At 39.7% G+C, this 15,190-nt stretch overlaps 1 protein-coding gene across 1 annotated transcript in view; it reads left to right on the top strand.

Moving 5' to 3' along the window:
- The window catches only part of wnk1b (WNK lysine deficient protein kinase 1b), a 112,882-nt gene that overhangs the window by 46,032 nt on the left and 51,660 nt on the right, over positions 1 to 15,190 (top strand). The window contains 1 exon segment of the mRNA XM_042511329.1: positions 8,494 to 8,666. Coding sequence (XP_042367263.1) covers positions 8,494 to 8,666 — 173 coding nt within the window.

Here is a 15,190-nt window from a genome sequence, read left to right as displayed (position 1 = left end):
CCCCCCCCCCCCCCCCATATGCAGGCTAACCGTAACAAGCTGTGGTAAAGGTCTTGGAGAGGTTTTGGTTGTGTGTCTTTTTGGTGCACATTTATAAGGTGTGTGTGTGTGTGTGTGTGTGTGTGTGTGCTGTAGGGGGTTTGCGGTTCTTTGCAGGAGAGTGTTTCCAGAGTGTGGGGGGTCTGCGAGACGCTTCGGCTACATACTAATGGAACACACCGGGCCTTTTTCATGCTCTTGCAGATATACTAATGCACACACAGCACCCCACCATGTGCCCCCGTCCACCACCACCACTGCAGGTCGGCACTGCATGCAGAAACAAATCAGCTCATTCAGTCGACCGAGAAGGCGTAATGTAATCAAGATTTACAGGTCCTGATTTTTCTCTCCAGTCACAGACCGACATTCTTCGAAAATTTGGGTCAGCACTCAAAGGTTGATCAGAGGAACACCGAAGTGGGTCAGCAAAACATTCTGGAGAAACTGTGATGAAGAGTTTATAGTTCAGTCAGGTTGCCAAAAAGTGTTGCACGATTATTGCAAAAAAAAGTATGCTGCCAATTGTTTGCTGTGTGTTGGAATAATGATTTTCAGTTAAAACTATTAGGTCAGGGATGGTTTTATGGTGGAAAGAAATGCTTGTTGTAGTACAGTATTTCTCTAAACATCCGCAGCCAATCATATTATTACTCTCCCACTCATACTCCTGATTGTATTCTTCATGTACAAAGCTTGTTTTTGGGTGCAGCTGCAGACATCATCTCCAAATGCTTTCAGCAATAAAAGCTTTTCATGAACTCTTTTCATGCTATATTTTGCAAATTTAAACATGAAACAATCAGGATAATAATAAATATAACAAACCTATCAGTATCACTCAAATTAATGATAATCAGTCTTGGAAAATCATCATGAAGAATTACATATTATTAGTGCTGGCACTGCATTTTCATAATTATGTGCCCAAACACTTGTGTTGAAGATTTTTATGTGATTTGAAATGATTACTTCCTGGAAATGTATTCATCTTTTTCGAATTTAAGTTTAATGGTAAAAACAGAACTGCATCCAGTTAAAAGTTCACCACCACTTGTCTCTATCCAAATGCTTTTTACACAAATACATCTTGAAACTGTTAACATTAATTTTGCTGGTACTGCCAACTTCATCAAATACCGTTCTCAACTTTACCACACCACAAACTGTATGAGTTTTTAGCTGCTGCAGTAACGGTCCAATCAACAGCACATTCAGTTGAAGAAGTCTTGCAGTCATTGGCTGTGAGCAAAATCATAGAAACTGTTTTTTTTCTATATCTGGGTACAAAAAGGATCAAATGCAGGTATAGTTTAAAGACGTGCTGTTACTGCGTTATTCCAGTTGGTACCTTAAAGAAATCTAGTACCAATACCAAGTCCTAGACTGTGCAGTAGTTTTTAATCAAAAAATAGTTTTTCTTCAAAGAGCACTATCTTTGATGCGTAATAAAATACAATATCAACTGTACAGAGCCATTGATCTGAGGATGCTGGTTACTGGTTACTTTTGATCAACATACAGCGAGCGGGCAAATGGAGCGGAAAAAAACATATCCATGTATACTACGATCAACAGTAACATTCAGGGAACCTATTAAGCCTAAGCAATGGCTCGCTGTTGCTCTGAAATTAGGTTGGAAGTGTGCAAAGCCTAGCCAAAATAGTGTCAGGGTGAGTGTTTTTGAACAAGCAGTACGTTGCTTAACCTGTTCGCTGATGCCAGTAGCAGGTTAGGACATCTTCATTGGGAAAGTCTGCTCGCTTGTTTGCGTCACGTCCAGTTTGGAAGAGGTGTTATAGATCTAGCGTTAGATTATTGCTGTCCATACAATCAATTGCATGTACCTATTTCAGTGTGTTATTTTGGTGGCTTGAAGACCTGGAGTATTATTCATGGATGTTTAGTAACATTCAGGTGATCTTCTCCACTCAATGCGTTATCTTTTGCCATACTATTGTGGTTTAATATTTAGGTCTACATGTGATTGACTTGAGCTATTTGCTAAAGGTTTTCCACTTCAAATTTGTTAAAAAAAAACAATGAGCATGCAGCTGAAGTGCACACTGCTACTTCAGCATGAACCACAATAGGGAGAGCTGCTGCAGGTGAAAAAGTTGATCCAGTAATGCCACTGTAGTGATGCCAATTTTAAGTTGGACTGTTTATCAGTTGCATGAAATTATGAGGTTTGGGAAGGGCGTCTCTGTTTCAGTAAAAAATTTATTCTTCAGCTTTCAAATACACAGACACAAGTACATGCATGCTAAATGTCTTGGGAACTTGCAGGTATTTTTCCTGAGAAACAGGAATGGATTTTAGTGGTAAATTCTGACATTTCACATCCTGATATTCAACACCTAACTGGTAGGATCGTAAATTCTAACAGACCCTGCAGCATGTAACAGGAGTTATTCTAATTTTCATTCTTGGCTGCTGAAACAGTGAAAGTTTCAGTGAATTTATGAGCAGCTGTCAGAACAGTTGCTTTTCTTCTCTTATGCATTTGCGTTCCTTATGTAAACACAAATTGCACTTATATAATGGGAAGCCTGAGAAACAGACACAGACAATCATGCAATTATTTATGCTATGTTTAGGCTTCCACCGTCCCCAAGAGAGGTTAGGACAACATCCTGTGAGTTTGGATACCCAGAAACTCCAAAGAACAAACCCAATAGTATTTGTTGTTATAGAGCGGACCACCAGTTTAACACATTGGTGTGTTTATTGTCTGAATTTTCTGGCACTCGCTGTGTTGTTTTCTGTTGCAACCTCCATCCATCTGGTGCTGTGAGTGCCGCTTGCTCGCTTGGGGTGCAACAGACCAGAGAAGCCGAGAGCAGATGATCACTGAGTGTTAAAGCACAGCGGGATGTCCAGACTAGACGAGTTGATCGGAGGGTATCAGCTTTCAGCTTCCCTGCAGGAAGCTGCATAATGCTTTAACACTGCTGATTCTGTTTCTGCCCGCCTGTCTGGCTGCCTGGTCGTGCATGTGGATATACGTATGCCAGTGTGTGTGTTCATGCGTGTCCTCACTTGGCTGTTACAGCACAGAAATAGGGCAGACAGACTTAGAGCTGTCACTTACAGCAGGGATGTATAGGTGGCGTCTTTCAAGTCGTCAGATAGGCAAAAAGGAAGATAGCAAGAACGCAAAGCCGGGCTTAGAGAGTGAGAAATCCTTGTGTAGAAAAGAAGTGTGTGTCAGATAAGAGGCTGCAGATTTGAGTGTGTGTTTCTGTCTTGCTTAGGTGTGTGTGTATGAGAGAAAGAGAGAGAGAGAGGCTTGGATGGAGAGTGAGAGTGTATTTTTGACACAAACTCAAGTCTCATGATGTTTTGAAGCTCAGAGCAGAAAAGAAGGGATGGAGAGAAAGAAAACAACCACTCTCAACAGGAGGACTCATGCGCCATGGATCAGATTAATTTCTTAAATGTCCACGTGCTCACAACAGTTTTGTTTTTTTTGTATACTTTTCTTTTGGATATGCATTTACTGTCTCTTACAAAGCCTCTACTGTATGTGTGAGAGCTCTTTGCTCATTTATACACTAGAATGAAGACGGAAATATTAATAATGGATTAGGAAGCCCCCTTAGACTTACTGTCTGCACAAGACACACACACACACACACACACTCACACTCAAAGTACAGAGAGAGAGAGCAATAATGTTCTGGTGCCCTGAGGGAGGCGTCTAACAGTGATATGGGTGGTCAGGGTCTCTTCTAAGTGCTGCAGGGAAATGGAATGTTGGCTTCCAGTCAGTCAGGTGACCTGCAGCGATCGTCAGGTGACCACTCACAGGGTCACGTGATCATAAGATAAAAAAGAGTGAGACAATGGAGTGGTGAAGTAATGAGTCCTCATAAGCAGAAGTCCATTAGCCTTTAAGCACCATTTCCCTCGTCTTAGAGTCTATGGGTTTTTTGAATGGGTTTTCGGTAAAATGCCTTAAATAAGGTCTGAAGTTAACAAAGGCTAAAAATATTTAGACATTTTGTTCTGCAACATAAAATACGTCCCCTCAAACCAGATTTTTGAACTTTTAAGGTTTTACTTGGCTTAGAAAATGCAGTTGCTAACAAGTGGCTAAATGGGACTACAGTGTTTGTCGGGGACGTTAGACGTCATCACAACGGACACAGAAACTCATTCAACCCACTTGTCCGCCTTTACAGCTTTACAGAGTCGCACTCGAACTTGTAGATTTATCTGTTTATAATATTTTTCGATCGTGTTTTAACGTGTTTTTACAGTGTTTGTAGTTGTGACGTTTAAGTCGTGCGACCGCGATGTGGTTTTGTGTATCGCCTAACAATACCTTTTTGCTTCTAGCGATTTCAATTACACTTCAAAACACACAAAAGTGGTGTTCATCTGTGAAGATTATCATGCTGAACAAAACGTCTAAGTCTCATAAACTTGTGTTCGTCAGAGAGCTTATTTTTGGCAATAATCTAAAATCCCTTTCAAAAATCCCATTAAGTTTTTGACGAGGGAACCAGTGCGATGCTAACTTCCTGGTTGGCCTACAAAAATACGTCATCCCTTCACCACTCTACAGGAATAAGGGTCGGTTGGTGACGTACATGGATGTGTCTGTGTGTCAGTCGCTAATGGGCCATCATCATCAGCGAAGTGCAGTTGCTGCAGGATGAAGGGATAAGCTGTTACGGGCTCTGACACACACACACACACGCACACACAAATTCTACACACATAAATGCACTTAAAAACAGACTGAAGCTTTCAGATTTTCTCTCTCACTGTATGTGTGTAAGTCATATGATATAGACGAGGCCCCAGGTTATACAATGTGACAATATGAGATCATCACCTCAGAGATTTCCCTAATCTCTGAAGCAGCTCACAAGGTTTCCTAATAGCTTTATAACATTTCAAAAGACTTAGACAAACCATGACCTGGCAGAATCTTCACTGCTGAGTTGTTTAGCGGTTGTGGGTCTAGATGTTGATCAAAGTAGGAATATTACCTGATTATCTGAATATCTCTCTTTCAATTGTAGGGCTCCACAATTAATGAAATTAGACTTCTTCCTCTGTGTCTGTACCGCAAAGCAACACAACTAAATGGTTCAAACACGCAAAAAAACACCACATTATACAGTACAGTAAATTCATGAAGATCAAGATGAATAACATAGGTAATGTCAGACATCAGTAACAGCATGTAGCGTGTCATTGTATCCATCCTGCTCCCAAAGACGGACAGAAATAATCAATGCGATTGCACTCCACTTGGCCAGAAATATGTGTCCTATTAACACTTTTATTTATATTTTGTTTCTAAGAGATGCATCATGAATAAGGACCAGTTTTAATTTGATTCAAAGATTTGTACATTAGCAGAAATGTAGTACAACGTGCAAGTGAAAGCAGTGCTCTGTTGATTTAAAAGAGAAAGTACAATGAAAATATTTTGTCCTTAGAATCAAAGAATAATCATGATGTCAATATTAATCAAAATCATCATTTTGGCCATAATCGGGGGCCCTACTCATTTGTACCACCACACCTCAGAACGCTGAGATTGTGGTGGCCGTGTTGCTTTAAAAACCATGATGATGCTTAACTGGTGCTCTGTCTCAGATGGTTTGCACTAAATTGCTTGATGCTTTTTACATTCCAAATTCATCTCAAGTACTATAATAAAAAAATATGATCCTGTGAAGAAAAAAAAAATCAGTGTATCTCAGAGATGTCAGAATGTTGCTGATTTATTGAATGAAACTGCAAAAACAGTTAAATTGGAAGCAAGGTGCCCATCATTGGACCTCTTTTTAAAACTGGTTGCCATGGTGATGGTCCTGGTAATGATGCCAGGAGTAGGTGTGTAACCTCCAACGTCTGATCTTGCGTCACCTTTAAAAATACTGTTGCTTGTTTAAATGTAATGTAACACTCTCTCCCACTGTGATTTCAGTCTGTTTTGGTTATTATGTCATCTGTACATAAACATCTCCCTACTGCCGCTCTTCTTGTGTTTGTTCACAGACCAATCTTTGTTCACTTTTCTGTAATTTCACCCTCTAACAGGGTCGCAGACTTCATTAAACGTTCTGTATTTGTGTTATATTTCCCTCAATAGACAACTCTCTGTTTGTTTCAGGTTAATTGAAACATCTTTCATGTTTGTTTTAATCTCTTTTGTTTTCATATCCGGTGCAACCTTTTTGTAACTGCAGGTTATCTTATAAAGACTTTCTTTTTTGCATGGATAACTTAATGAGTTAGAATCACAGAGGAAGATGCAGCCGCATTTGGGCTGAAATGCTTTGAGTATTGAGGTTTTGTCACCTTTATTTTATCATTGTCAGGCAGCTCTCATTTTGTTTATTTTTGGGGTAGTGATGTGCTGAATGTGTCAGCTATGGTTAGACACAGAGCTTGTGAAGAACCTAGAAATATCAATGTGTAAACATATGCAGACAAAGCAAATACACACATGCTCACTAAAACAGATACACAAGCCGAACATAAAAAAAACTGCTGCCTGCATTAAAATGATATTTTTATCTTTGGGGGTTTTTTCCCTTATATCAAAAGCTACCATGTGAACAAACACACAGGCTGGACACAGTTGAATGCATGACAGCTTTTATGCACATGTTCATATATAAGTACACACACATGCACACGCACTTTTTTACAAGTCTGACCCGCCCACATTGCCCTTTGCATCTGTGTTTATTGAGGTGTCAGTGGTAGAGCTGGAATGCCCATTAAAGTGTGTGTGTGTGTGTGTGTGTGTACTTATATATGAACATGTGCATAAAAGCTGTCATGCATTCAACTGTGTCCAGCCTGTGTGTTTGTTCACATGGTAGCTTTTGAAGCTAGTCGTCCACATGATGGAAGAATGTAGACGGCTTGTTTTGGTGACACTGATAGAGACTCAGTTAGAGCCTGCAGCCAGTATTATTGACCACATACAAATAAAAACCAAAACAACGCAAGAAGCTGATATGGATTAAATGTGCATTTCAGGAAAGAATTTGGAGTGATTTTTGGTGGGAAGCCAATGTGGCATCACATCCTTACCCACTCAGAGGGCGGTGGGATCTGCTGGAAAAGCATGTTAAACCTTCCTGGTGAGGCTGCTCACTGGCAGGTGAAAAGAAGTAGCTGGGGACGCTAATCGCTAATCACTGCCTCATTCTCTCATTTCTGATATATGAGACTTTGTGTCAGAGCTCAAGCAATTAGGATTGCCCCAGTCGCTCATCTGGTAGAGCATGTTCACCATGTACTAATGGATGAGTCTTTAGCAGCAGCAGGTCTTCCCCTCCCCCTCAGGAGGCAGAGTGGGTCATACACTAATCAGAAGATCAGCAGTTCGATCTTCTCCAGTCTGCATGTCGAGTTATCCTTAGGCAAAATACTCTACCCAAAATGACTGTTTAAATGTTTAAGCTGAGTAGCAGGTAGGTCTGTGCCGTAGCCTTGGCATCCAGGTTGTGAATGAGTCGTGGCGTGTAAAAGGGCTTTGTGTTTCTTTTACCATCCCTCTTTCTCCTCCCCTCTTTCTTTTCAATCTTTAGCGAGATGATCACAGCTCAAAGATGTTCAGTTTTCTTTCACAGAGAACTCAAGAAACCATAATATGTTCACATGTAAGAAGCTTAAATCAGAGAAATTATTATTATTATATTTTTATTATCAAATTACGTACCATTGACTCAAACAGCTTAAAAGATTACCAAAACAGTTGGCGATTAATTTAATAGTTGATGACAAAGTGGTTAATATTTGCAGCACTAGGAAATAGTTAATGAGAAATTTTAGACATGGCTTATTTGTTGAGAAGCCTACAAGTCAAGGAATACAGTAAAGTATTGAAAATAACATTTGAAAAACATACTCTGGTAGCTCACCAAATTCTACCTCCTGCATAAAATCAGTGTATTTATAAATCGGTTTAATAAACCAGCTTGTCACAAGAACCTTTCAGAAAAAAGAAGTGTGTGGAAAAAAAAGATGATCAAAATCATGGTTGTCTGTGGCCTCTTTGAGCTAAGATGAAAGGACAGTCTACTGTTTTATCCTGATCCTCATCTTTTTGCAGTGCTGTCTTAACGTAATATGACACCATTTTCTGATTGTACCTGGTTTCATATTTCGTCTGCATTTGTATTCTGGCAGCATGTTAAGATGGTGCATCAGTGTTTGTTTTCTAAGCATTTATTTTCCTCCTCCTCTCTCTCCTCACTTGTTCATTTCCCTCTGTTGATTAGCTTTCCTCTCCGCTCTCAAACCTTCTTCCAGCTTAATTTGATTGTAATCACACTCGCTGTAATAGTGTTGTACTATTAATGCAACCTGTTATGTTTGGGTAAATGCTTCTTCCTAGTAGATTTCAGATCAGCTGCGTTTCTTAGTTTTTGTGTATGAATGACTAATCTTCCTCTTCTTCCCTGTGTGCAGGATCGCAAGCTGTCCAAGTCAGAGCGCCAGCGCTTCAAAGAGGAGGCCGGGATGTTAAAGGGTCTCCAGCATCCTAACATTGTCCGCTTCTATGACTCCTGGGAGGGACCATGCAAAGGAAAGAAATGTATTGTTCTGGTCACGGAACTCATGACATCTGGCACGCTTAAAACGTGAGTACATGCGAGATGGTATGAATTTTCCAAGATGTTGATTTTGTGACTTTGAGGGAAAAAACAGTATAAAGCTACAAAAGTTGCAGTGTGTTTTCTGTAGTTTCCACCTCTGCTACTTGCTGTTCTACATAATTTGCACACACATATGAAATGAATGAACAGAAAACTGGAGGTGTGGCTGAAGGGTGTGAGCAAGTGTGTCTCAAGACATAACTGATTGGCATGGACAATAGCAATTGCATTATTGAAACAACTACACAGAACTTTTTATGTTTATTTTGGCGGCCCCTGTGGACGAAAGCGGTAATATTTCCATGAGTAGCGCTGCCTTGTGTCGTAAAAATCTTGATCTGGCTAGCATGAGCATTTGTTTAGAAGTGAGGGGAAAATAACAAACTTATTTTATAGTAATTTTTTTTAAAACACAGCTGTTTGCAGGATGCATAAGGGTAGTCTAGCCTCTCAATTAAAACAAATTTTTGTTGATTGCCTGGTAAATGATGGTGATCGTGCTCATAAGCACAAAAAGCTTTTTGGTGTTTTGTTTACATGACAAACGCATTTAACGTCAGCTACATTCAACTAATGTTAACCAAAGTGTTAGGTTTGTTTTATCCACAAACATATATATATATATATATAGGTGTGGTAGGCACAACATGTATATATATATATATAACATTAGTGGAATGATTAATTGATTATTAAATAGTTGGAGATTTATTTTCTTTGATCGGTTAATCAACTAATTGTCGCGGCTCCACTACATAGTAATAGACAGTCTTCTTGATGATGGTCTTGTTTGCTTCTTTAGGTCATATGAAAGCAGCAGCATTGAATTGAGAATGTTTCATAACCAGTTAACAACTCTTTATAGTTGCTTCAAATTAATGTTCTTTCACATGAAACACTTGCAGGGAATATGCACATACACCCGCACACACACTTTTAACAACCTCTTTTCCCCTTGGCCTCTGTAAAGCACTGTCATTAGAGATGATGACTCACCTCTGGGTTTTTGTTGAAATGTAGAAATTACACACACACACACACACACACACGCACGCCTGTGTCCTCCTCTAAACTGTCAAGCCAATACGCAGTTTTTCTCTATTTTCAACTTCAAACGGCCTTTCACTCTGGTGTGGTAGGCACATCATGTCCCAGCTGGATTTCAGTGCTGAGTGCAGCTGTTAGAGGGTCAGCCAGTGTGTCTGACTCAATAATGTACAGTATGTGTCTGTGTTATTTACAGTATATACATTATTGACTGAGTGCCTGTCTATGCACGTATGGGATTTTAATTAAATAGTGGAATGATGACACTGCACTGTGCAGTTGAAATAACAATCAACTCCTAAAATAAGGTGCTTTCATCTGACTTCAGCATCAAATGCACAAAACGAGTTGGTAAAGCTCAAGAATCACATGGAGACAAACTGTATATCTTTGCAGGTCAATACCAGGGGCGTCTGTCAGTCTCCCCCCTTCCCCAAAATTCACTGTGGAAAATTGATGCATCTGTGGCAGTCATTGTCCACGCCATGAGCGCATGCCAGTCTCTCTGCTGTGCAGAATAGATGTGTGTCTGTGAATGTGATTGTTGAGCTCCTGACACAATAAAAGGCTAAATGTGCGGCGTGTGGTGCACGGCCTGCCCCACGCAGTGCATCGTGGGACATCAGCCCACCTGCCAGCTGCTGCTGCTGCTTCTGCTGCAGATTCCTCTCATTCCTGACGGAGAGACAGACAGGGGTAGAGTCCAAATGAGGCCTGTGGGGGGGGGGCAGACAGACAGAGAGGTGGATGGATGACCAGACTAATATGCAGTTAGTTTTATGCAGAGTCACAAAGCGAGAGAGACAGGAAGTCAAATATGCTGAGAAGCTGAAAGTGAGACAGTCAGATAAATAGACACATAGACACAGACAAGGAATAACTAGATTTCCAGTTTAAGGGCAACTAGACTGAGTGACTGACAAACCTTTAAACCACCTGTGACCACAGAATGAGAGTGTTAATCCAGCAGCACAACACTACCAAGGACAGTAGCACCCTCCACTGGAAGACTGAAAAACCTTCATAAATTTGTCAACAAATGCTCACACTCTGCATCCTGAATCTATACAGTGTGTTTTGCACATAACTGTAAAATGTTGAACAAAAAATATCTGTTTTCTGTCACTACTGTGTAAAAAAAGAAAAACAGGAAATATAAATGACAAAAAGAAAGGAGCTAAACCCGAGTTATTTGAATGTTCAGACTTAAATTAATCACCATATTACAAAAACAAATCTTAAGTATGCATAAATAGTAAGTGTGATTATTGGGGAATATTCTATTCCTTCTTTATTATATAAAAAATCGTCTTATGCACTGTATAGTAAGTGTACTGCACAAAAGTTAAAGAATACATTTCTGTGGCACCATGAACAATCTTATCACACTGTACCACCATCAAGCATACATAATATTACAGCTGCAACTGGTGGTTATTTTTATAACTGATTAAAGATAAAGTTGGTAACTTTGATAAACAATAACTTTTTGTCATATTTGCTTTTGCAGAAACATATTTGCAGATTTTTTCATAACATCCGCACAGTAGTACATGAGTCAGATAATCTGTGAAAAAACATCATATTAATCCTCTTTCTCACAAGGAAATCCTGCAAGAATTCACCATAGATGAATAAAAATCAGGAGCCAAGGAGTCTAAAACTCAACTGTCATTCATGTCAATCACAGCCTGTGAACTGCGGTCAAACTGTCAAACAAGGCAGCACTGATCAAATATGAATCATTATTCTGTTACTGTACTGCTCCTTTCTCGCCCCAGATGTCTTTACAAATACATTTTAGTTTTCTGCTGTAAATTGAGAATGTTTATAACCTGGCTCCGAAACAGTCGAGCCATTTTCATCAATTAGTTACAAATTGTAGCTATGATCTCCAAATAATATTGTTTCTCTAAAACGTCAGAAAAATCCCCAGAATCCAAGGTAATAGCTTCATATCTTGTTTAGTCCAGCCAAAGTTCTCATCCACAAAAATATTCAGTTCACAATAACAGAAGAAGATGACTAGCAAATAGTCACATTTGAAAAGCTGGAACCAGAAACTTTTAAAATAATCATTCAAATGACAAGTTTTCATTCAACTAATCAGCACTTTTATCTCCACGTAGTAAATGCGGGAAATAAATTACATGCATGAATGAAGTGTGCTTTATGCATGCATGTACATATATGCACAGGATCAAGGCTGCAGGGGGATTTGGCTGTCATCCAGATGAAGACTCAGAAAGGAGAAGGACGGCTGTGCGCTGAAGTGGTGGAAAAAGAAAGAGAGATGATGAGAGGGAGGGCTGATAGGAATGGAGGGAGATGGTGAGGATGGAAACACTGACCAGCATGGGTTCAGGGTATTAGTGGCCCCTTATCTGTGTGTGTCCATGGGTGTGTGTGAGTGCATGAATGCCTATCTGTGTACTCTATATGGACTGTCCACAAACTGTATAAGCATATTTAGCACAGTGCAAATATATATCTTATGTATTTATGCGTTGAAAAGAGACTAGGGCTGAGTGGTTATGTGTGGGAGAGATGCTTTGTGCAGTGTCACTCCGGCATTGCATGCCACAGGGTTTAACTTGTCTGTCAACACTGTTCTGACTTCAGAAAGGGAGCGAAAGAAAGCAGAGGAGACAGGCGAGGGAGAGGAGGGCGGGTAGGTAAAGGGAAGGAAGGTACAGAGGGAGGAAGAGGAGAAGAGAACAATGTTTCCTAAGAGACGTGTGAGAAATAAAAGTGAGAGATGGAGCATGATGTAACAGAGGTGGATATGAGGAAGAGGCTTTAGAGGGTTTTAGTAAAAACACTTAAGTTATGCAGATGTGCGTTTTGAGGTGTGTTCATTTAAAAAGTATGCAAAAGATCGTTTCAGCCTGTGATGTGTTCTGCGCCTGAAGGCAAACTCCCTGTGAAAATATGTGAATCCGCCCTGATATTTCGGTCTAATAAATTCCTCAGTGTAACTTCTAAAAACACAGGTAAATGGTGAGCGCTTAAATAAGAGACAAACTCATCATTTCAAGCAAAAAATGCTAAATAGTCCCAAGTCCCAGTTTGTTGTTTCCTGCTTGTCTTTGTCTCATGAGGTAATAAATTGAATCTCTTTGGGTTTTGAGGACAACAACTTGAGCTTTAGGGAATTATAATTGGCATTTTTCATTAGTTTCTGAACAATTTGTAGGCCAAATAATAAGGTAATTACTTGAGAAAACCATCTGCAGCTTAGTTGATAATGAAAATCATCATTAGTTGCAGTTCTAGTGTGGTCTTACTCCATTGTTGGTTGAGTTAGTGCTATTGTTCACAGTTAACAGTACCGGGTGTGAATGGGTAGCATAGTTGATAAACCTGATGCAACTAGAGTTCATCCTTGAACGAAGACAAAAGAGAAACACTTCCTGTTGTTTATTTTGTTGCCACCAACCAGCAGAGATGCTGTCTGCCGACCTGATTGTCATTTAATTGACTCTGTGTTGGAAGATGGTGCTGGAGAGACTCATTGAAATGAGGGTTAAAGACTAACAAAAGAAATGCGAAAGAGATACGTGAAGAGTCTTTGGTGAAACGACCCCATCATGATGGAGTTATTTTATCATGGTACGCCATATGCTGTATGGTAATATTGCCACTATGGAGTTTACATATCCTGACCAGTTTGGACAGTATGTGATCAGAGTGGAAGTGGGCGCTATTGATCAATCTAGATTGGGTTGGAGATGTCGGCCATAGAGATGTCTGCCTTCTCTCCAATATCATGAAGCTAGATAGCACTTAGCTTGTTGTGCTCAAAACAAAAAAGCAATGTCTCTCTCCAGAAACCATGACCTGGTTCCTCAAGATAATCTATAGACCTTGTCGTTAGCTCTGTCATGTAGGAACTATTTTCTCTCTACTGAAGTACATTCACCAGCTGTGCCACCGTGCATAAGGAAGCGTGCATCTACTGCTAGCTCACCATGAGCTAGCTAATGCGACAGCTCAGGCGAGGAGGATGCCAGTAATGTTGACATCTTGTGTCATCATGAGCCGAGCCTCTTCTTTCCTTGCAGGGTGATGCGGTTCATGACTGTAGTTCACTAGAAAGAAAATAGTTCCTTCATGAAACTAATTACAACAAGGTCAAGGTCATCTTGAGTAACCAGGTCATAATTTCTGGAAAGAGACATTAGGGTTGAGTTTTTCAAAGTTATTGTTATTGGGGTCAACCAATTTTGGCTTTTCAAGGCCGATACCAATTCTGATTATTAGTAGTTAATGAGACCGATAACCGATATTTGTAATTGATATGAATTTACTATAAAAATGAAAATCTTTCTGTCAATATTTTGAATTTTGAATAAAACAAACTTCAACACAAAACTTTGTTTAAATGCCTTTAGCAAATGTGAAGTCATGTGAAAATTTAAAGAAAAACGAATAATTAAAAATATCTCACTGAGGTTTCACAAAGTAAAATTCCCTTCCATGCTGACACTTTTTAATTCATTAATTTTATGAGCGATCGTTAAAGAAACGCTGATAATCTGCAAAATGCCAAATATTGGCCAGGCCGATAATCTGTCAACCCCTAATATTTATTTCTTTATTTATTTTGGTGCTTTGAGCACCACAAGCTGAGGGAAAATATATGTCCTTTTGATTTTGGGGTGAACTTCCCCTTTAATTGACATACCACTGGCTAATGAGTGTAGTCTACTCTGTTAAAGACACTGGGTATATTACAATGACACTGCAGCTTCTCCCAGCAGTGTGCACCTGGGGTCGGAGCAGAGTTGTCTGAACGGCTCCTTGTCTGTTGAGACAGATTTGCAGGGTCACTGGGTGGTTCAGGCAGCTGCCAGTAATTCACCGGGACCACGGGAAGATTCAGTTTAAGCCAAGCTCCTACATTGAATTAAATGCAGTAAAATCAAGGACCAATTAACTTTGAACTCAAGGAACCAAAGTGCTTCACATAATAACAACAATTAGCTCAAATAAAATTGTTCTGCCTGCTGTGGTGCAGTGAAATGAGCACATACCAAAAAGTCAAAAAAGAGGATGATTTGTGGAACAGTTGATCTGTGAATCCTCCTCATTGTCTGGGTGATCAGAGGATGACTAACTCTGCTTCCTCTGTCTGTTCTTCGCTCGTTACTTGAATTTAGCTAATGAGCCGAGGAGAGAAACGCAGACAAGCTTTTAGGCGCAAATTGGAAACACTTTGCCTTGAATTCAAACGTTGATGTTTACTTCCATATTTAAGAGTGACAGTCAGTTGAATTTTTAATGAGTTCTCAAAATTTTTAATAAAGCCTTTTCATCATATCAATTTAAAATGTAATTAAACTGCACTTCATAAGAAGTGTATTTAAGTATACTAACTATAGGTGCACTTTAATCCTTTGAAACCTCAGAAATTGGTTTGATTTTATTCAAAAACATGGGGAGAAGCCAACAAGTGACTC

Source organism: Plectropomus leopardus, chromosome 22 (assembly GCF_008729295.1).
Source record: "Plectropomus leopardus isolate mb chromosome 22, YSFRI_Pleo_2.0, whole genome shotgun sequence".
Lineage (NCBI taxonomy): Eukaryota > Metazoa > Chordata > Actinopteri > Perciformes > Serranidae > Plectropomus > Plectropomus leopardus.
Note: the sequence above shows the minus strand (reverse complement) of the source record. Positions and strands in the feature narration are given on the sequence as shown.